This window comes from Melopsittacus undulatus, chromosome 1, assembly GCF_012275295.1.
Source record: "Melopsittacus undulatus isolate bMelUnd1 chromosome 1, bMelUnd1.mat.Z, whole genome shotgun sequence".
NCBI lineage: Eukaryota > Metazoa > Chordata > Aves > Psittaciformes > Psittaculidae > Melopsittacus > Melopsittacus undulatus.
The window spans coordinates 44,801,842-44,825,598 of record NC_047527.1 but is presented as its reverse complement, the minus strand read 5'-3'; the positions used below and the strand labels follow the sequence as shown (position 1 = coordinate 44,825,598).

General features: G+C 39.1%; 1 protein-coding gene across 2 annotated transcripts in view; it reads right to left on the bottom strand.

Annotated features, from left to right (window-relative positions):
- Positions 1 to 16,196: 16,196 nt before the first annotated feature.
- Positions 16,197 to 23,757, bottom strand: part of TRAPPC8 (trafficking protein particle complex subunit 8) — a 49,585-nt gene continuing 42,024 nt past the window's right edge. For both annotated transcript variants that reach the window (XM_031052854.2, XM_031052855.2), the window contains 3 exons: positions 20,869 to 21,014; positions 19,227 to 19,316; positions 16,197 to 17,246 (listed from right to left, as the gene is read on the bottom strand). In XM_031052854.2, the coding sequence (XP_030908714.2) occupies positions 17,012 to 17,246; positions 19,227 to 19,316; positions 20,869 to 21,014 (471 nt within the window). In that variant the 3' untranslated portion in view covers positions 16,197 to 17,011. The remainder of the gene's footprint in view (positions 17,247 to 19,226; positions 19,317 to 20,868; positions 21,015 to 23,757) is intronic.

The following is a 23,757-nucleotide window of genomic DNA, read 5'->3' as shown; positions in this document are numbered from 1 at the left end:
TTTAGGACAGAGGCTGTTGCCTTTCACCTACAAAAGTCTGATCCAATATCTAGAGCTTCTTGAGATTAGCACCATCTCTTAGGAGTTTTGGGTCCACCAGCCTTTGTTTTCAGTATGCCTGATAGTGCTGTCTTATTATTAAACTCTACACTCTAAATTTTCTTGAGAAGTTTGATCAAATTCTTGCAAATTCAGAAAAGTACAGAATCTGAGCCCTTACCTCTGCCAGGAACATTGATGGATGTCAAGTACATTTCAAGAAGCATTCTTCTAGAAATGCAGTGTTATCTGCAGACTGTTTAGGAACTGATCCCACTATGTTCCAGGCCAGACTGGATGGGGCTTTGAGCAATCTCGTCTAGTGGAAGGTGTCCCACCCCATAGCAGGGGTGGTAGAACTAGATGATCTTTAAGGTCCCTTCCAACCCAAACCATGCTGTGGTTCTATAAATCTATGTTGGAATAGCCTAGCCTTGCTTTCCAAAATTAAAGTGTTTTCAGCCTTTAACTTTCTCTATAACCAAAGAAAAATTTGATTTACAGAGTCAGTTAATCTAGACACACTATAAAGAAGTATATTACTATATTGTTGAATAAATGAAGTAAATAACCAGGTCTGATTGTAACTTTATTATTTGTGAACAACAGGCAAAGTAAGCTGAATGTGCAACAGCTCAGAATAACAAAATACTGTGAGTTGCTGCAGAATTTTATTCTGTCAGCACTGTTTCTCCAGGAGAGATCAAATCAAACTGAAGAAAGGTAAAATGCAACAGCTACATGCGTAGGGCTGAGGTGATCAAGGCACTGAAAAAGGTGGCTGACAAAGTTGCCTGCTCCAGATAGTACAAATATCGTGCCTCTTTACCACCCTGAAAGAGTAATTCAAGCTGTACTTCAGGTCTTGCTATTATGGTCTGTTACATATATTTAGCCATTTTCTTCTCATTACTTTTTTTCCTCACATTTACACTTAGAATAGTGTACACTTATATTCTTCATAAGACTTTATGTAACCGCACCTTTTGCTCCACTATCAATTCCTTCCCATTGTATGTGTATCTTTGCTTAACAGCACTACTCTTTCAAAACCTCGGGATATCTGTCCCACTACAGCTGAACTAGCAAGTTGTCATGATTTAACCCCAGCTCTCAACAAAGTGCCAATCAGTCGAAACCAGGACACAAGCCTAAGACCTCTTTCGCTGTTGTCACTATGGCTTAGGCAGAAAGTCATGTCAAGGCAACAATAAACTAGTATCTTTTCATTTACAAGATGGTAGCTGGATAATTCACCTAGTGTAGCCATTTTCCTACCTCATTGCTGCTCTGTCTGGTCTGACACAAGGTATGCCCTAGATTTACAAAACATCCAAGATTTCATTTACATCTTTACTTTTATTTTTTTACCCTAACCCTTTTATGTCATGAATCATATTAACATCCTAAACAGGGCTAGTTTAGACCAGTACTTTCACCCACCTGCCTTGTGAATCAAGCCAGGCTTGCATTTCTTATGGGAGTGACAAGTTTATACTTCACACTGGAGTTTCTGAAGTATTCTTTCAGGGCTATACCCCCTGTTTTGTAACAGTCTTGATCACTGAAACCTGACACCCAGTTACAGCTTATTAAATTTATGCTTAATTTCAACTTTATTAATTTTCAACTCTGGATGAGGTATAATGCAATCTCATTCTGTTTCAGTGCAATTCAATTTTGACAGGTGAGGGCAGCAAAGACTTCTTCAGACTTCTAACACTCATCCATTTTTCCCAGCATATGAATAAAACACTAAGTAAGTTTGGCAAATCTACTCCAGACTCAGATTCAAATAATTTGTGTTCAAAGCCTGTAAAAGGAACGATTTGTTAAAGAAAATATTGCTGAATTATCAATGACAGTTAAACAGATTTCAGATCAACCCAGCCAGTAAGTACTGATTCCAGTGAGGTTTTACTGTTTACCCTTTGAAACAATACACAGAGAAAAAGAGTGCAGAAGTGTTTATCTGGAAGTCTTACTCTTGCCACACTTCAGGCACTGCAGCAACAACAGAGACACGATGTTTGGAAGGACAATTTCAAACTCATATCATTAGACTGCATTAGCCTGGATTGGCAAAGATTTTGTGTTTCTTTCCCTCTGGCTGTTACTGCTATGAATTAAAAACAGAAAAACCACACCCTTGTCTTATTCTATGAATAAAAAAATCACAAATTTCAAAGAACATTTTATACTAATAACTCTAGATAATAAATGGGAAAACCTGTGTTGAATCAGTCCCTATGTTTTTTCTTTACTTCTTTGATACATTTACCTCACTAAGCAGAATGTTTAGCTCAAACTTGTTTTGTTTGAAGATATCTACAACTTACAAAATTAGGCCCATAAAAATGTTTCTAGCTCATTAGTTGCAGATAAGCATTAGGCACTCTCTTCTTGAAATGAGAATCAGAATGCCTATACTTGGGAAAAATATCCCACTAAAACTGGACAGTAAAACAACTTCCTTCCAGTATCATCTGATCTAACATCCCAAGTTCCCCAAATTTTGCTTTTGGTATTTATACAGTGTTATGAGAACACTTAGGCAGCCAAGTGTGTTTCTGCTTTCGTGTGAGCTTGTGATTGTACCTTAAAACATGCTGCATTCATTCTATGAGAGTGAATGCACTAAGCTTGGTAGCAGTGTCTGTCAGTAAGTGCATTCCCTTGCAACTGCAGCAATGTCAGACCGCTCTTCCTGATCTGAATCACTAACAAAAGCAAAATCAAAATGTAGGACATGCTGTGCCTTTGTGTTGTCATCCTTTTAAAAAGATGATCAGGAATACACAACAGTTGTGGTTTAAACCCAGTCAGCCACACAGTTTCTACTCCCCCCTGTCCCAGCTCCCAGAGGGATGGGGGGGAGAACTGAAAGAACACAACTCCCACGGGTTGAGATAAGAACAGTCCAGTAACTAAGATATAACATAAACCACTACTGCTACAACCAATAGTAATAAGGATAAGAGAAATAACAAGGGAAGAGAACATGATACCACCCACCAAAACAAGCCTGACTGAGAAGAGGGTGCCCTTCCGGGTAACTCCCAGTTATCTCCTTGGCATGACATGCTGTGGTATGGAATACCTCTTTGGTTAGTTTGGGTCAGGTGTCTTGTCTCTGCTTCCTCCTGGCTTCCCCTCCTCCCTGGCAGAGCATGAGACTCAGAAAGTCCTATGGCCAATCTAAACATTTGAGCAGTAACTAAAAACATCGGTGTTATCAGTGCTGTTCCCAGGCCGAAAGTCAAAAAACACAGCGCTGTACTAGCTACTAAGAAGGAGAAAAAAGGACTGCTACTGCTAAACCCAGGACAACAACGCTTTTGAGAATGCCAGGGAGTAGGAACTGCCAACTCTACATACACAAAATTTTAGTCTGGGAGTTAGTTACCTTTAGCCAAATTCTCTTTTCATTGTACAGTTTTCACACTATATCCGTACAGTCTCTTTATGCACTATAAAATCCTTGTTATACTGGCACTGCTCCTTAGCCAGGCACAAATTCAGAAAAAGGTCTGCTTGCTTCTTTCATTTTGTTTGTAAAAACTGGAATCTCTCTGCAGCCATCGGTGGCTTTGGAAATTGGTAGGTTTATAGATTTTCGACTTTTTCATCAGATTTTTTTCCCTTATCTGTAACAAAGATCATTAAAAGACACAGTGGGTTATAAATGTTAATACCTCATGCACCAATCTATTTGCCATCCCTCCCAGCAGTAACACTGCTGACAGGTAAACACTGTGCAGAGCTCAGAGAACAGGCAAAACAGGTGCCAATGGCCCCACCAAACAAGGCCATTTTCTCTGAACAACAAGCCTTTTGGGATGTTTTTGTTTAAATGAGAAGTTAACTCACACTCACAGTTGGGCTGCTTTTCCCTTCTATACCCATCACATCTCACAAGTTACTCTATGCCACCACTACCAGCATGACAAAACTCAACTCTGCAATCAACAATCTTCTGTTCTTTACCCAAATGAAATATAAAGGGCATGACAACATCCAAATCACCCGTTTACCAGCTATGCACACACTACAGCCTACCTGCCTCCACATACTTTTCTGCCAGGGCTGGGAAAGCTCCTGAAGTGTGAGAGATAGGAAGCACCACACAAACACCTAACCACTCTCAACAGGGATCTGGTACAGTCCCTCTACAGTTGCAAAAGGTATCATTTGAAGACACTTGCAGAAAGCACAAATTAATTATGAAGCAGGCCCAGCTCAGTGGTCCACAACCTCAAACCAGCAAATCAGTTCACAAATAATGGCTCTCTAGAAGTTTCATTGTTCTGGCTTTTTTCCCCACAGAAAATGATGATAACATTCCTTCGTTACAGCTTTTTAGTGGCTGTGACATTATAGGACTTGCATCAAGTCACAGGAGAAAACTAGCAAGAACTCTTTTCCATGACTTTCCTCCAAGGCAGCTCTAAGAGCTCCCAGATCATCTTCATGGCATCAGGCTTAGAGGCATTTGCTGCCTAAAGTAAATCCTTATTACATGGATTCTAATTGTGACTAAAAATAGCATTTCTTATGTTTCATATGGTATTTCTGTTAGCTCTGAGGTCTTGTAGGATGCTTGAAAAGCTGCTTCAAGGTTTTTCTCACTAATGGCGGTTTCTGGAGCTCTAAGAGGCTCTTGAGACTTCAGTGATTCTAAGTACAATACCATAGGGAAACTACAGGGTGCTAAAGGGAATCTGCCACAGACCTATACTGAACCACATAAATACATTTTCAGCAAAGTTAATGCCATCTAAATTATATTTCCTCCCAGGTATTTCCATGCCTATTCCTTGTAGGATTTCTTCCTCAGTTTTTGGGGGAAAGGAGGATGATGAAGCAAAGGGAGTAACTTAACATTGGATTTTATCTCCTCAACAGATGACTTTAGGCACCTCAGCTAATTCTCCTTTATATAACAATTTCTTTCCTCACTCTGTTTTACAAGCTGGGTTTTCTCCCAGAATGAGTACTTTTACATTCCCTAACCTAAAGAAAAGAAACTGCTCACAGAACATCCTTGTTGTGTCCTGAACCTGGCTGAGGCTGGGTAACTGGAACTCGCAGGGTTTGAGGCACTCAGGGAGGAGAGAAGAAGAAGAGAAGAGGGAGAGAAGGGGAAGAGATACTCACTCAGATCTAGTTCCAGCGCTCAGATTCCCTAGCAAGCACATAAACCCTACAAATGTTGGCTCCCAGAACAAGTTTCCCTCCTGGCTGCCACCGTCCAGGCTGGAGACCTGGGCAGCCCCCACCTCAGCACCTACTGTCTTCGTGCCTCTCACCCCATGCCCTCTTTTCATCCCCTGCCCCCCCTTTCACTCCCCATGCATCCCCTGACCTTGGTGAGGTGGATCTCAGCTGCAGCACTACTGCCAAGCAAGGCAGCACACAGAGTCCTCCGAGTTGCTGTGAGAGAGGAAGAAAACAACATTCAGCAGGCTGAGCAAGAGCTGGCCAATTATAGCTGCCTCAGCTCCCAGCTTCTCCCAGGCTGATGGGATGCTTTGCTTCTATATCCACACAATGTGACACACACGCAACATAGAGCTGAAGCTGTTTGTGTCTCACTGGGAAAAAATCTCAGCCCTGGACTCCACAGCACTGGGGTAAAACCAACAAAACAAACCAAAGCAACCGCCTTTATCTTCACCATAAAAACTGATGCATTCTCAGTACTTTTTAAAAGCCCATCTCTGAAAATCTCCTGTATACAGAGAGGTGAATAGGCAGCCTATCTGTTTAAAATAACCAAGGCACATCTAAAGCACACTTACTGCAGATTTTGACTCTTTCGATTGCCACAGAGACCTCTGGTACTCCCCACACCTCAAGCTCATTGCAGTAGAACTGGAGCTGCTCCACAGCTTCTGGAGGGACCCAGGTCTCCACAAATATTTGAGCAGAAGTACCCCAGGCTATGCTAGAGTCAAACTCTTCTCACCTTCCCAGGCTCCATAGGATGTCATCATGTACAACAAGAAAGCTATAGAAGTAGGGCACATGCATCCACATCTGGCCCCAAGCACAGCTGGATTTGTCACACAATCAGCACAAGCCAAACCCAAGGTGTCTCTGAAAATAAAAGTTGCCCTCAAAACAGCAATGCATGGCCCTGAGGCCATGGCAATGGAGGGTGCCATTGGTTTTCTACTTTGCAGACCATGAATTCATCACAGACCCAACATTGTTGTATATCTGTCAGTTTCATTAAAATGAGCATAACTTTGACCTCAAGCTTATCAGCCCAGGTATATTTATGAATTTGTCTTTCCCCTTTGTAATTAATATTTATTAGCTTTTTCATATGGGAATATATCCACACTCAAAGCCATTGGTTATCAGTGCTTCACTTCTAGCTTTTGAAATCCATGAGAGTGAAGACCATTTTTATTCACTGGGGTTGTAGCTTCCTTTCTAGATCAAGACAACACAAAACAGGTAAGATATTTTACAGTGAAATCCAATTAATTTTTAGTCTATGTACATTCATGAGGACATTATTGGAACAGTCTTTTACCTGAATTATCGTACTTTTGCTAGCAGAGTATGATGGTGGTGAGGGATTCTTCATTAGGGACTATAGTGATAGGACAAGGGGTAATGGGTTGAAACTTAAAACAGCAGAGGTTTAGACTGGATATAAGGAAGAAATTCTTTACTGTGAGGGTGGTGAGGTACTGGAAAGGGTTGCCCAGGGAGGTGGTGAATGCTCCATCCCTGGCAGTGTTCAAGGCCAGGTTGGATGAAGCCTTGGGTGATAAGGTTTAGTGTGAGGTGTCCCTGCCCATGGCAGGGGGGTTGGAACTAGATGATCTTGAGGTCCTTTCCAACCCTAACTGTTCTATGATTCTATGTGTCTCTGCGAAATGCAGCGAATGAAGAGACATTTGATATCTGAAGTGATGATTTTCAGATGTAAATTAAGTAGACAAAAGTAAATGTCAATTCATTACTTAAGATAATGATTAAGAAAATAATACTGTACTTACTCTCTTTGAGGCATCTCATTGATCCTAAAGTCAGGGATCTGAATTATCACTTCTAGACTTCCCTCCCATGCCCCAACCACACTCACAAAATGAAAGTTATCAATTTAGAATAAAAAATACAGTTTGATTAAACAAAAGATTTGCCTATTTTATAATTTGTGCTCAGAATATGTTATTTTTCATGCTTTGTTATATTCTTGCACAATTTTCCTATGAAAGAAGCAGCAAACCACTTTTCCTCAAAGAAACTTATAAATACTGTGGCTGATCTTTTCAGAGAGGCTCATCCATTTACGAAATTGCATCCCCAAACAACGTGAAGAAAAGCAGCCTAAGCTAGTGAACGATTAAAAGTACTTGACTATGGTTGCTTTTAATCTCAGGCACTGTCTTGTACATTGAGTAAAACAGGTGTTGTTAGGATTGTTTTACCACTTAAAGCATGAATTGGAACCATGCTAAAAAAATACACCAAAAATGAGGAATTATGAGCAGAAAAAAGTCCCCTAAAGATACTGGGGAAATGAAAGAAAATTGCTGGAGGGAAGGGAATGATGATGTCTGCTTATTAGTCCAAAACCAAAAGACTTTTATTCTGGTTTTATACGGACATCTCTCACCTGGACTTTGACAACATTTGAACCCAAAAGAACCTGGGTATTTTTGCCCTTGCTACTTAAAGAAATATGACAAACCTAATTTCATAAACACAGAGTTTATGTTTATTAATCTGTAGTATCCAGTGTCAAACTATAGTAGTGTGCCAAGCAGTTGGGTTTGTATTCTTTATGCATAAAAACAGCATCTTGAAATGAAGATACTGAATTTTTTCCCCCTCAGGCAGGAGCCAGTACCCACTGTGGTGCTTTCAATGTTGGATCTATTTCTTATTTCAGTCTCTTTGGAAATGCTACATTAGTCAATGCATCCACATATAGCTACTGCATAAGTAACACTGCACTGAAATTGTATTGTCATTCTTAAGTAGCCATACGTGACTAAACACCCCTGACAAGAGTAATTACCTATTTAACAAACTTAACTGTCTGCAGCAGCATATAAGATTTTTACTAAGGTAGTTGATGCAGGGCATTCATAATGAGCAGGACCAAATACCCTTTTGCAGGAGACAATTCTATTTACAAAACTGCTCTAATTAAGAATATGGAGAGCACAGCCTGCTTTTTATTTGCTACCAGACAGCATGGGAACATAGCTCTTTTAGCAAGCAGGGGGTTCTGGCCTGCTGTCCCATCTGCTCCTTAGGATGCTAAATCTGATATGTTGGTCCCACAGTGCTCCTGAGATTGTTTCATGTGATCAATGAAGGAGTAGCATCTTGAGCTCTTGTTCCGGTACCCTTCTTCCAGAGCTACAGGGCACTGCAGGACTTCGCTGTAAGGCAGTGTCCTCACTCACATTGAGACAACACAGGGGACTGACAGCTCAGGCAAAGCATCAGCTCATATAAAGGCTGTTTGTTCAAACATACATGCTTATATTTATAGATTTTTATTGTAAAGATTCTTTTCAAGAGCAGAAAAGGCAGGCAACAATGTTGCTCCTTCACAAGTGCCCCTCATTTCCATCAACACACACCTAGCAACCAAAGCAAGGAAGAGGATGGCAGCACAGTGAAGAAGGTTTGTGTTACATACACACCTTTCCACTGTCATCCTAATGCATACATTCTCATTTGTTTTGTGTAACAGAAGATACCCTGTGCAAAGACCTTCAACAAAAGGTGTTAGAACACCCCATTTTTAATAGGAATTTCTCAATGCTAAGATGAACATATTTTCATGGCAATCTTCATCAATGTGCAAGTTTCACACCCTAGAAAGGATATTGTAAAACGCTAAAAATGCCTACAGAGTCTTCAGAAAAATCCTAGCCAGTAGTGACTATGTTCATAACGTATTGAGCAAAACTATAGTATTGCATTGGACAGAAGGAAACTGTTCTGAGCAGTATGCTCAGCACCCTCCCATGTTCTCTGAACTCTGGCTTGCAGAGGGAAATAAAAATCTTACTTGATAGGAAAGATGTAGGACAAGCAACAATAAAATATTGCTGATCTCACTATATTCTTTTATGGCTCTGTTATTGAAATATTTCTAAATATTAATCCAAAAATATATATTTTTAACTGGCATTTCAGTAAGTTAGCAATGCTGTTCAGTTAGGTTGTTTCTGCTCTAATTTGCATTTATAAAAATAGTCAAATTTGTTAGTGTTTTTAGTGTAGCTGAGGCCACAACTCATCCAGAAGGCTTAGAGCTTGTTTGACCTACAGATGAAGAGAGTGACTTTGAAAAGCAGCCAGAAACAGAACATGAACCTCAAAAGCAGTGACATCTCCCCTTTGTGGTCTGGATAATAGAAACTGATCTTTAAGGACAGATGTTAAGATGGAGAATGGTATTGGCTGTGATTCCTGAGCCTTTGTCCCCTTGACTGGTACATTCAATCAGTTCTGTCACAGTAGGAAAGCTTTTCCAGGGTAGTCTTCCTTAATCAGTCTCCCACCATTCCTCATAAGCAGAGCTCTGAGCTGCCACTGTCCTTTCTTTCCTCAGCAGCTCCCTATGGCATTGCAATACAGAGGATACTATTCATTTATTTTGTTGAAAAACTTGTCTTACGGCAGCAGAGCTTTTGGCACACTCAAGCATTTCCCTGACACCATGAGAGCTAGCAGTGTACATCACAAAAAGCTGAGAGTCTCAAATTGTCATCTGGTCCCAAGAGCTCAAGCTTTAGCTGCAACAGCAAATGTCACCAATACAACTCAGTGTCAGCAACTACAGTAAGTGGAGTCCCACGCACATTTGTGTCTCCCCTCTGGCACGCTCTGACAATAGCACCTGCAGGGAGAGGTGGGGAAAGCTGGCACATCACCCAATGGCCTCTTCACAATAGGAAGGAAGAACGAAACATTTTGCCTATGAATGTCAAGAAGTATTTATATCCTTGGTCAGAAGTGTCTGTTACTTTCCCTACAACCTCCTAAACATACAGAAATACCTCCTCCATCCTACGGCTTCAAGATACCTGGGGATCATGAGGCACCTGTTTAAAGACTATCACTGAGTTACTTCAGTGTCCTGGAGGAAACAGGGTAAGGAACTATGCCACAATTATCAGGAGGAAAACACCACAGCTGTTCTAAAAGAGGAATACCCAAAAGAATAACACTTGCAGGCATCAGCTGAATTGATTTGGATGCTGCTATAGTCTATAAGCAACATTTTTAAGCCATGTTAATTTTTCATTTGTTCTCCAGCTGCCCCCAAAGCAATTAGCAGGACTCATTAGCCATGTGACATTTTACAAATTAATGATTTACTCCTGTGAACTGATAGAAATGCATAGCAAATCAATCCTGACTTAAATGGGGATCAGGAAATCACTCACTCCTGGAATATGCGTAATCAGCATTCATGGGTTTAAAAACAGAAGTGTTGAAAAGATTATGTTCCAGCCTAGATTTTGCTCTACAGAATTAATTCTGTCCATGAAATTATTAAAGGGTAATTCTGAAAAGACAGCAAACATTAAGATTTCAAGTGGCTGAAATAGCAACAATGTACATAGAAAGAAAGCTGAAGTTCCCTCCATGGATTTCCATTACTGTAGGCATTTTTATATTTTAATATACTCAGAAATAATCCCTTATCTCACTGGAGTAAGTGAAAAACATCCTGGAATGCCCACTATACCCACCGCAATTCAGAGCTGACTTTTGATACATGTGCCACATGACACTTTAGTGTAGACAGCTCTACATCACAGTAGATAAAAGATGAATAAGAAGATGAGATTTAAAGTTAAATCTTTTGAATAAATTTGAAATCCTGGCTTTATATTTTATGATTATCTTTGGGAAGAGAGTTGAAGAGAAATCTGTCCATATTAATCTGAGCATAGCTGTGATTGTACCACATAATTCCATTCTCCTCCAAGCACTCTCACTAGCAGGGTGACTGTTTTCAGTAAGGCATTTGTACTTGGTTTTTATAACTGAAGAATAACATAAATGTTAATTTTGTTGTATAGTCAAGGGAAGGAAAATTTACTTTAGATCAATACGAAAGCACTGGTGTATTACTGAGGTTCCTTGCATTATGTAGCTATCGTGACCTCAGATTTAAATAATGAAAACAATTTCTTGTTTTCCTTCTCACCATATTATTTAGACACTATTGCCCTCCTCAAGGCATAGGTATTTTCCTCTCCCTTTTTAGCACTTTGACAATGCTTCTCACAACCTAAAATAACTTACTATATTTATTTTTGTCTAGACACAGTTCATGCTATACATAAATGGCTCTATATAACACATGGAAAGAACATCTTTGATAACAGCTCCGAAAACAGCTATGCAGTGGGACCCACACAGGCTGTGGATATTGAGTATTGTTTCTACTGAACTGGAACTCTTGTCAACAGATTTAAACACTAAATACTTCTATCCTTCTGCTGGCACCCTGGGCATTTCTTCTGGAGCAGCACACCATGTAAGTAACTGCTAAAGAACAGTTACTTTGAAACCATATTCTACTACTGACTTTGATTTCATGTTTCAAGAAAGCATTAGGAAGTGATATACTAAGATCTTTTCCCAAATATCAAGAAATTGTACTTTGAATTTGGGGACCTTCTCTGCCCAGAAGGAAGACATGTAATTCCAGAAGTCCCAAGCTACTTAGTAAATAAAGCCAGGACTAAAGTCTTAAAAGTGCATTTAACCAAGCAAGCAACACATAATGCTCACAATTACAGGAAAGCTAATGTTTTTAGACACAGTTCACTTGAGAATTTGTATCTCAGCAATAACTAGTTGTTGTCAAAACTCAAGGTGAATTGGTTGACCAACAGACCCCACAGTCTCACAGCAGTAGGCCTACAACTCCTGGTTCCTCCAACTAGCCAACTCCTTCAGCTGTCACACAGAGGTTGACTGAGATACCCATAGATTCTATGGTCTCTCCTGTAGCTGGCTTGGACCTCTTGGCACCTCCAGTATCCAGCTCTGAAGGATAAAAAAAAAGGATGTCCACCTACTGATGAGACAGAAGAACAGTCATGGAGAAGCAGACAGCACTAGATGGCAGCAGTGTTCCACCCGTTTAATTTGAAGAAAAAAGCAGTCCCCTATACTCTGCAATGAGATTTCCATGTCTTTCCCACGGCACTTCAGACAGGAATTCAATACTGAAGACAACATAAATACCACAAAGCTGTTGAAAAAGTGCTCAGTGAACACAGTAGATAGCGGAATCAAGCAATCTTCCAACTCCTCACTACTGTAAGAAGTAAACAGTGTCTTTAAACAGGATTTAAATAAACATTATAGGCGATTCTGTTGTGATTAAAACTTCAAAGCAAAGATTACTGTTCCTGTTTTGATGCATAGAAGAGTTCAGTTTACAAGATAAAGAGACAAGTTCTGAAAACTCCACAGGTATATCAGAATAACCAGTCCTTCTGAAAAAACTGAAGAATAAAGTACACAATTCAAAGGCAGTACAGCATTTAGTATGATTTATACTATTTCTGAGAAGGCAGATAGGATTGACACTTGAGACTACAAATGGTACAACATCTTGCTGTAACATCACAGTCATCTCCTATAATAGTAAGAGGGAATCAAAGAAATCTCCCTTTAGGTAAATATAGAATCATAGAATAGTTAGGGTTGGAAAGGGCCTTAAGATCATCTAGTTCCAACCCCCTCACACTAAGCCATATCACCCAAGACTCCGTCCAACCTCGCCTTGAACACTGCCAGGGATGGAGCATTCACAACTTCCCTGGGCAAACCATTACAGTGCCTCATCACCCTTACAGTAAAGAATTTCTTTCTTAGATCAAATCTAAACCTCTGCTCTTTAAGTTTTAACCCGTTACCCCTTGTCCTATCACTGCAGTCCCTAATGAATAGTCCATCCCCAGCATCCCTGTAGGCCCCCTTCAGATACTGGAAGGCTGCTAGGAGGTCTCCACACAGCCTTCTCTTCTCCAAGCTGAACAGACCCAACTTTCTCAGCCTGTCTTCATACGGGAGGTGCTCCAGTCCCCTCATCATCCCTGTGGCCCTCCTCTGGAGTTGTTCTAACAGTTCGATGTCCTTTTTATGTTGAGGACACCAGAACTGCACACAATACTCCAAGTGAGGTCTCACAAGAGCAGAGTAGAGGGGCAGGATCACCTCCTTTGACCTGCTGGTCACGCTCTTTTTGATGCAGCCCAGGATACAGTTGGCTTTCTGAGCTGTAAGAGCACACTGCTGGCTCATGTTCATTTTCTCATTGACCAACACCCCCAAGTCCTTCTCCACAGGGCTGCTCTGAATCTCTTATCTGCCCAGCCTGTAGCTGCTGTGTTTGGGATTGCTCCGACCCAGGTGTAGGACCTTGCACTTGTCATGGTTAAACTTCATGAGGTTGGCATCAGCCCACCTCACAAGCATGTCAAGGTCCCTCTGGATGGCATTCCTTCCCTCCAGCATATCAACTGAACCACACAGCTTGGTGTCATCATTCCATTGGTAATCATTCTGCCCACAGGCACCATACGGACATGACCTTGCTTTCCATTACAGTGAAAGACTCAGTTTTCACTTGGAAAGCTCTGTCCAACTGTGCTCACTGCTCTCTTCCTCCCTCCCAGTGGCTAAGTTTCTGTTGCTCTTTCATGAGACTACTCCACATCAGTTCCCTCTGTGCACTTCCTGCATTCCCTCTTCCACTCTATGGCACACAGCTTTCTCAGGACCTTGCCACAGTGTCACTAACACAAAACTCAGAGCAACTTCAGCTGAATTTTTGTACCAGGCACTTTTCTTTTACTCCAGGTGGCATTCTTCTCTAATAGTCTTAAGGAGCTTTTTAAGTACTTTGGAGATGACCATTCATGCAAGCAGCACACCACTAGATACTGAAGTCCCCCACACAAATAAATGTATACAAGTTCTATAACCAAACTACAAGTACATTGAGTATTAGGCATCCTACTTTAAAAATATGAAAACTCAACAAGGAAGATTATTTTGCTGATTTGTAGGAGAGAGTTAGAATTCAGGCTGGCTGAAGTACTAAAAAAGCATGGAAATAAACATTTTGAATTACATTTTATAGAATGGACTAAAATATTAGAAACTTAAATGATATTAAATGTAGAAGTCAGCTGCAGATAGATTGTCTCTTCATTCTCAGACTACATCTTTAGAAACTTTGCATGCTTTTGTATCACATCTACAGCCTACTGAAGACACTATAAACTCTATTACTCCAGATTTGTGTTGCACAATACTCTCTTAGTGAAGCATTTCACCAATTTTCAGGAAAGCAGCCTAGAACCATCTGAATTCCCATAGCACAGGATGGAGCAGTGCATGCCCTGAAGTATCAAAGTGATGACTGAATTTACCTCATTTCAGGAGCAAGTTTATGGGTGAACTGAGCTCAGATAAAAAGCTTACTTTTATTTTCTTAGTCTACTAATGTATGGATTTTTTTCTGTGGTTTATGAAATAAAAGATTAAATTATTCCCAAACCCCCCACCATGCACAGAATTTCACTGAAGAGAAAGCAAGTTTGGTTTGCTCGAGTGTGTTGGTTTAGGGGTGTTTTTTGGTATGTAATACTCTGTCTGTAGCATAACCAGTTAGCTTATCCGTAGGGTTGACAGCCTACACTGCTGAACGCAGAACTCTCTGGGAACACTTGGTATCTGCACAAAATAACCTCATGTCTAGATACACAGACACAGAAACACATCTCAAAACTGCATGCTGAAGAGGCTGCTATTTTTAGCCATGCTGAATAAAACATTACTTCAAATCTTTTAGCCTCCAGCCACATCATTAGCTCACCATAATCTTATAAACATTCTCAGAAACATGAAAAAGGGTTCATCTAGACACAGCACTTCCTTGAAGCCAAGCTATATAATGTGTGTTATCACAGGTTTTTACATACATTAGCAATAATGGAAACGGAAAGCATTAGTTTATTTAATATGAAAGTTAGGATCACTGACAAGACATACACCCATCAACAGGATAGCAGCCTGGTAGTTTCTGCAGTTAGTCAAGCCTTCAGCAAGCCTGCTCTTTACAGCAGCACAACTTCAAAATCACAGGAGATACCATTTCTTATCAGTTTCTTCTGACAGACTGAAAAGCAGTTAACTTTCTAACCCATATCTCACAGAATTCTTGTGGAAACATCTATGAGAATAATGTGACTTGTGCCACTTGAGTATTTGAGGAAGTCTTAAAAATACACTAATTACTTAGAACAGTGGCCTATACCGGGACAGCTGAACAGCATTAATAATGACTTTTCTTTCTCTAAGAGTATCAAGACAGAAAGAGGACTGATGACATAGCGTAATGTCATAATGCCATAAATCATTTAGAAAGATCTGCCATCCAATATGCTCAAAAAGCAGAAAACTCAACCCCTGAAGCAACATAATCATTGTTAGATAATACTCAAGTATTCCATTATTTTATCAACCTGATCCAAAGTCACACTGAATACAACTATGAAAGGTCATGTGCTGTGAAGCAGTTTTAAGACTCTTCAAGAAGTCTTAAGTCCTGGAGGCAGTCACACAGTAGTGCTGAACACAAGTAAAACTGGAAAACTTACCTAAAAAGGTAGACGTACTGTTTCATAAGCCAGTGTTGTCCTACGAAAAGATTTCCTTCAGCCACAAGATAAAGAAACCTGAGACTTCTGTCAGTCTGTTCTAGGTGCTCAATTTCCCTTGTACTCAGCTAAACCATCCTAAACCGTAAGTCCTAACTTACCTGGCTTTGCTGTGCTCAGTTGCTTCACACAGCCTTCCCTACATTCAGCTGCTACTACTCAAGAATTCCCAGCACACAGCAAGTAACCAAGAGCTCCCAGACAGCTGAATTCTGCATTGTACCTGGGAATGGGATTCCCAAGGCAAATACAGCAGCCACTTCATGTTTCAGTGTACACCAACACAACATATGGCAGCACAACAGGAACTTCACAGGAGCAGAGACCACAATGAAGACAATGCAGGGTATATATACACAGTAACAACACCTGTAGGTAGCTACAGCTGTATAGAAAAGAAAAAAGGCCACATGTCCATACAGTGAATATGGTGTATGTTTTATTCTATTTACAGTACATTTGTTATAAATATAATACATTTCTTGAAAATCTTGAGTAGATTTTTTTAAAACAGATCAATTGTTATAGTTACATAATAAAGTATGTGACAACTTAAATGACGATCTCATGGTTGTGAAATAGTGCATTCTGTGTTGAGATGAGTGGGAAAATACTCAAACTGGTTGGAGAAATCATATTTTTTTTAAACACCTTAGGTGGGATGTGTATGTAAACCTTGAAATGTCACCAGTTTCCATAAACATGAAAACTCAAAACAAAATTTGGAACTAAAGAACTGAGAAACTTAAGTGGATTTGAGAGACCTTCTTGAGCTTCACAGTAAGGTTGGGATTTATCATGACTAATGGCTTCAGACAGGAAAAAGCCAATGAGGGTTTCTTCCTGAACCATATCCTAATACAGCCACAAATATTAAACACACCATGCTGGAAGTTGTAACAGCAGTTAAGCTGCATTTTTGACAGGGCATATGACATACAAATATGTTCAGATCTCGAGTTAGAGTATTTTGTGTTATGAATACCTTAATTACCAGAGAAGAAATACATTATAAAAGGATAAACTTATTTTCAGTCCAACGTGCATTGCATTGAGAAACAAACTGACAAGTTGTCCAAATATTTTGCTATTTCCTTTCCTACGCAATCTTTAGTAACAAGTTAGATGTTTGAGGTGCTATTTCCAAAAACTGCAGCAAAATGTCAACCAGCAATATAAGAAAAGAATCCCATTTATTTTGTCTTTTACTGTGATTTTTTTTCAGGAAGTGGTCAGATATTATTGATAATAATCAGTGCAGGCATAGAGTTCTGCTGACTCGTTTCAAACAAAGTAACTTGGTCCACTAGCTTGGCAAATACTCTGGGAGTTCCAAGATTATAGACACCTGTATGAACAAAGCAAGCTTTCAGCTGCAAGCTATAGACCTCCTGGCTTTTAAGTTGAAGCTTGTACTGTGTTTGCCCAAGCCAAGTAAAAGATCCATGGATTTCTAGTGCTTCTGGGCTGAAAAAGAAGGTTACAAAATTATTTCTTTGCATTTGAAGCATGTATTGCCACTTTACATGATTCCCTCCAAATTCAAGTTTGCCCAAGATTTCAGAAACCACTGTGTGTCCACCACCACCCCCTCACAGAGACAGGCTTGTTTCTGAAAACTTCAGAAGTCAGGAACTGGGAAATGAAGCTACTACTCTGGCAGTCTCCGAATGTGAGAGTGACCACTGTCATTTGTCTTAGGAACTGCCCCATCTTTTTGACTGCTTGCCTATGGTAACTTCCCTTAAGTCAATGCCTTCCCTAAATAGATGGTGCTGTGCTTCACACATCCTCCCTACTCTTTAAGGGATTAAGGTTTTCTATAGCACAACAAAGCCAGACTTTGAAAGGATAACAGTTGCAATCATAGGTATAGACAGAACTGTGCTTGACATTTTATCAAGATTCTAAATGCAGCTTCAAAAAAAAAAAAAAAGTCTGTAAGTCCCTATTTCCCTTTCCTATTATATCCACACATGCCCATCTGTACAAGGATATACACACTCTGAGACAGAGTACCTAAGTTATCCTTGTGTACCTTTATGGATCCTATGTCCACCCAATTTAACTATGGGTCCTTACTTCTTACCAAATACATCTTAATGTTCTCACACTTAACACTCTTTACAGCAGTTCTCCCCTTGGCTCAGATGAATCAGTACAGATACTGAAATTTCTTTGGTTCCTAATACAGTGTATACTATATACAGAACAATTATATATATATATTTATTGATAAATTCCAGTGTACTCCCAGCTTTCTAAAGAACCAGCAGATACACTAACAGACATAGTAACAAAACCCCAAACTGTCACAGTTTTATGAATTCCTACATAAGGTATTCTTAGGCCTCTCCCTTGAACTAGTTAAATCAGCATGCATGTCACACAGAAATAGTCAGCATAGACAGACACTGCTTTAGACATGTTGCATTAATAAGCTGGGAGGTGTACTTGTTTTTAACACATTTCAAGACACAACTACACTATCCTTCCAAAGTCATGTCTTACAGTGCTATTATAAGACATGATCATCTCTTAAAAAACACCAGTCCAGTGAATAGATTCCTAATGTTAACTGAGAAATAAAACATACTTAAGCTTTCTATCCACTATTTCTCAATGTGTGTATTAGGCCCAGGCTTTTAATTTCTCACTTGCATGAATGGACTGTTGGCAAAAAGTGTTTCCCATGACCAAGTGTACCTCAAATCCTCACAATCTGTCTTCACAATCCCCCTAGAATATTCAGTCAAGAATCCTAGAGTCTATTTGGTGGTAAGCATACAGACTAGCATGACAGAACTGTCACTTGAATTACATGAGTTAAATTGTCTGGTTTTAATACAATTGGAAGAAATAGCAATGATATCTCATGGTTCTCAATTCTCTCCTACAGAAATCCTTAGTAAAACTCTTGAAAGCAATTCACAAAATATTTCCTCAGTGCTAATATTTCTGCACATAATACTACAATGCTAAGCAAACAGCCAGGCATAAGAATCAGCTGATAAACCTACAGGAATTCTTAAAAATACCTAATGTTATATGACATTTTATACTAAGCCAAATTGCAGGAGGAAGTACTTAAACTTCAAAAGTAGTTTGACAAGTTACTTTACATATAAAAATGAAAACCCAACATAATTTTAGTAAAGTAAGGTTGCTGAAGCCCGTATTTCACTTGTTCAAAAGCATTTCTCCTTTTCCAGAAAAAAAAAGCAGTTAAGTCACAATTCAAGGTCTTGTCTTAGCAATAGCCAGAAGTAAAACTGAGCACTAACTGAAGACTACCATTTGACTTCATGAAGCCTTTATACCCTCAAAGAAGCCACTGTTGAAAACACAATCTTACTCTAGATATTCAATGCAGTTAAGATGTTACAAGACTCCCCAAACTAGAAAGCCCTCTCAGAAAATACTGTTCCATTAACATTCACACATTACCTTGTTGTTCTATGCCGCAAATCAATCATCACATCTACAACTGCCTGGGAACAATTGGAAAGTAGGAGAGTGACAGGAACCAGACAGAGGCTGCAAAAGGAAATAGTTCCATAATAAACAAAATGTCTTACCCTGGACAGTTTTAATTATACTCTGAAGGAGTTAAAATGAATTTCACATAATATGTAGCTATTATGCAACATGTCAGCATACAGAGCAATATAATCACACTGACTACAGTTACTTTTAATAAAAGCTATTGATTGAGGCAAACAGCATTGGCTCAACTGAACCAAATGAAGTTCCCACTTCCCCTCATCTGGCAGAAATAGACTAGCAAAAGCATAAAGTTGTCTGTTATGACAACAGACATTTCAGAATGGGATAACATGATTCAGTATGGTGTTCAGCACATTTTGCCTAGGTACTTCTCTTCTGCACTGCCTCCTATAGAGGAATTGCTGGCATCTGGCCTAAAGTTTTTGCCAGAGCAGTGCCCAAACCAGACAGCACATACACATTTGTGTTAATTTAAGACTTTACCCTGAACAAGACTTTACCCTGAATAAGAATACAGTTAGTTGCTTGCTCACAATTAGTATGATAGTTTTTATGAATAAAGATGCAGCAAGAAAGACCCCAAGATATTCACAGGCAGGTAACCAAACTACCAGAGTTGAAACAGATCTATGTTTCACATATGTTCACAATAAGTGATTCGTGTCACTCAAATTCCTTGCCATTGCTTATCACCTTAAATATCCTAAGCTAGACTAACAACAATTAGCAACTGTAACAAGTAAGATATGAACTTGTTACTGGAACGATGCATGCTTTGTAACTGTCAATTAAAATATGCCACCTTACGAAGTGTTTAAATGTTAGAGGTTTTTTTAAAAAAAGAAATCCACTTCTTTCAACAACTTACTTACATCAACTGAAATTTTAGAAAAATTGTAACAGTAGAGTTCTCAAATAAAATACCTCAAACCTAAATAGGTATCTTTGTTTCAAATACAAACCCTTTCATATCTGGAAATGAACCCAGAGGGCTTTGTTCATATCATGCTAACTTTGAAAGACTCAGATTTTTACAGGCTCAAATTAATTCACTCTAGCAGCCTGCTTTTTGACAGGTTAATTCTGGTATACTTCCATGAGACAAGCCCCAGTGATCTAAACTGTTACCACCTTCCCTCCTGACATAAATCTGAGCCATGTACAGCTAATCTTGGCAAGTCAGACGCTGTAGATATAATAGCTCTTTTCACTTAAAAGTACCTTTTACTTTCTGTCTAGCTTCTCAAAGTAGTCACATCGTTTACTGTGGCACCAAAAACACACACAAAAGCAGGAAAGTATTTATTTTCCTTTCAGTAAGTTTGATCACATTACTATTTAATATCAAAACTGTAAACTGTGGTATTGCAGTATTTTGCCCCACATGAAACTTTTATTTTACCTTCAAAATTCTGCAGCAGTGAATTTAAGAATTGAGTAAGATTACACCCTTGCACATCAGACTTTTTATCTTTCATATCACAACCCACACTGCATCTCAGGCACCATAACCCACATAGTATCACAGGATTTATGTCAAATTAACAACATTTCAGAAGTTCCTAATAAATGTTGCACTAACCTTTTTTGATGAAAAGAATGACTGAAAGACTCTGGATAATGAAGACTTGTCTTGATAAGATTAGAAAGCTGCTCTGGTGTTGGTCTTGCAGGTGCTGGTGTGTTTTCAGGTCGAAAAAACTTTAGGAGAACCACTTCTGGTAATTCCTGAAACACAAATTCAGAATTACATTTAAAATATTGACATAAGGTACTGTGCAATGCAACACAAGAAATCCAACCATAGAAGCTACAATTCACCATTATGAACTATAACTGCAGGGAAGTAAGTCTACAGCACCATGAAGCTCAATTTTTTCCTATGTGTTTTGTCCTTAAGCGTGCTAGATGAAGAACCAATATGATTTATCTGCTACCTTCGAGATAGATTTCACACCCGCTTGTGAAAACACTATGTGTAAAAGTTTAAGAAAAGCATGCCATTGCTTCAGGAGTTTATTAGCATTTGGTTTTGTTTCTAAGAAAAAGGGACAGCCTTTACACAGCTCCACATACAGCAGCTGTACTTAAAAAAAAAACCCCAAACAAACAAGTTTACAACAGGAAAGAAAACACTAAAGTTTCCCAAATCAGATCCAAAGTAAAGCAAACAGAAGTGTACAGGAACATGCTAACAGTGACAGAAGAATTTATAAAGCAGAGTATCTTAAAAATTGTATAGCAAGCTCTTGCAGAGATAACAGCTAACTGTCCCCAGCTGAAAACCCAAGTCAAGCACTGACACACTACTTGGGATTCATTCTAACCCTGCAGGCAGAATCAATCTCTGAAGCAGAAGAAATTATATGATATAGGAAGATGCAACACCAAATGAAGCAATCAGGCTTCATTTGGCCCAGCACTACAGCACTACTGTCACTGTCCAACATCATCTGGACAGGTTTGTTGGACAAAACACAAGTCTCTTTCATGAGCCGGATTTACTCAGGAAGGGGCTGCCTTTTAGTATTCCTTTACAAATCTATTCTGCAAAAAGTCTACCTTTAGAAGAAAACAATTTGCAGCAATAAGCGTGACTGACTACTAAAAGGATGTGAAAGAAGATTTTAAAAAGCCACATAAAGTCAGTAAAATGTAACAAATACTTTAACAGTGATGGATTGTACCTTGTAAGTTGAAAAGAAATACTACAGGCAACAAAACCTGACTCAGTAACAGATACTGTTCTGCAGTATGTATGAACATCTCAATCACTGTTCACTTGTGCTGGTAATACCAGGAAGACATCAAATGTTTTATAAGGCTTGTGATTCTTTTTCTTTGAAAGGAAGAGTAGTTCTCTTAAAAACAGTAATTTAAGAAGAAAAAAAGATATTTCACAGTAACAGTGAAATGTATTTTAAGCATTGAATGAATCCGGCATTTCCACCCTATCTTATGACAGCAAGAAATGTACAAGAGATGAGATTACAGGCTTTCATTTAAATTGGTCTTTCCCTTTAAGTTACAGTCAACCAATTATTCAATGGCCTCTTCAACCACATATCAATATCCTACACACTGTAGTTTGCCCTAGAGTCAATTACCTGTTCCAAGTCCTCCCAACCAGAATTCCCGAGTATTTTTTTAAACCCTACCCTAACCCTAAGAGGTGACATTTAGTACATGTTTCTCCTACCTAGTGGTTCTGGACAAAATGAAGCACTTGCAAATTGTAACCAAGAAGATACACATACAGATCAGGATGTTACCTAGAAACACCTAATAAATACTAAGTTTTAGGATGCATTAAATTTCTGCTCTACTCTGGAAACAGGGAAACTGGATCTAGCCTATATAAAAAAAAAAGGTGCCCATGCCTACTTGGGCACCTGTACCCTCTCTTCAAGAACATGGATCAAGCAGGTAACAGCCTCAAGACTTGTGATTATTTACACTTCAAAACAAAGTAAAGCAAAATCAAGAATCAAACAGGTGGTGTTCTGTTGCTGAACTCCCAGAATAGCAACCCAAATGGGCAAACACTGAAGTTCTGACACCTGAAGTCTGCTTGTTGACCCATTATGATCCCTTGCAAAGCTTCTAGCAATACCATGGGCTCCACTAGACAGCAAATACCATATACTGCATACAAGCAGAAAACAACAGTCAAGGTGTTCCCTTTAAAAAAATGGTTAAGGTGTAATTTGAAGGCCTCATCCAAACATATTGGTAGAGATCCAAAAAAGCTTAACTCTAAGAACCTTCATCATAAGAAGAGTCTGGAAGAGCTTGGTGGGGGGGAGGAGAGGGAAGTGCCTTTTGCTGTCATTTTAATTACACAGTTGTATTTTTAAGCTTCTGATTTGTAACTAGAATCACACACCATATGCAGAAGCACCAGAACCACAGCGCTCCCACAGTTAGCTTCAAAGAGCTATGAACTGTGCAACTGATGCTAGGAAAGTTGTTTCCATTTTCATAAAGCTTTTTACTGCCCAAAGACATCTAAAAAGGCCAGCTTCAAATAGATACACTTGAAACTAGACATAAACTTGCTGTTCCATGTAGAATAATCTCATCATTATCTCTTATTCAGTAGGTACAAAAGAGCCAGGACCTTCGGCATTTTGCTATTTCAAAACAAAGGTATATATCATCCCTACTTATACTTCTGAAATTGTGTATTACTTGTTCATACTTGTTTAGATATCTCCTGCAACTGTACTAAGCTAGAAGTTGGAAAAGTCAGAATTTTCACCATTTAAAGCATCTTTTCCCTTATCTGATAGATTTAATGGACAGGTCTGCTCATAATACACTCCTTAATTTCTGAGAACACACTTCCAAATTGTAAAGTTCTTCCTTTCTGTCAGATAGATGGAAATAACAATATCCTCACATGCAGTCATTTTAAAGGACTTTTCTATGTGATGTTAGATAACTTAAGTTTTCAATATCAAAAAACAAT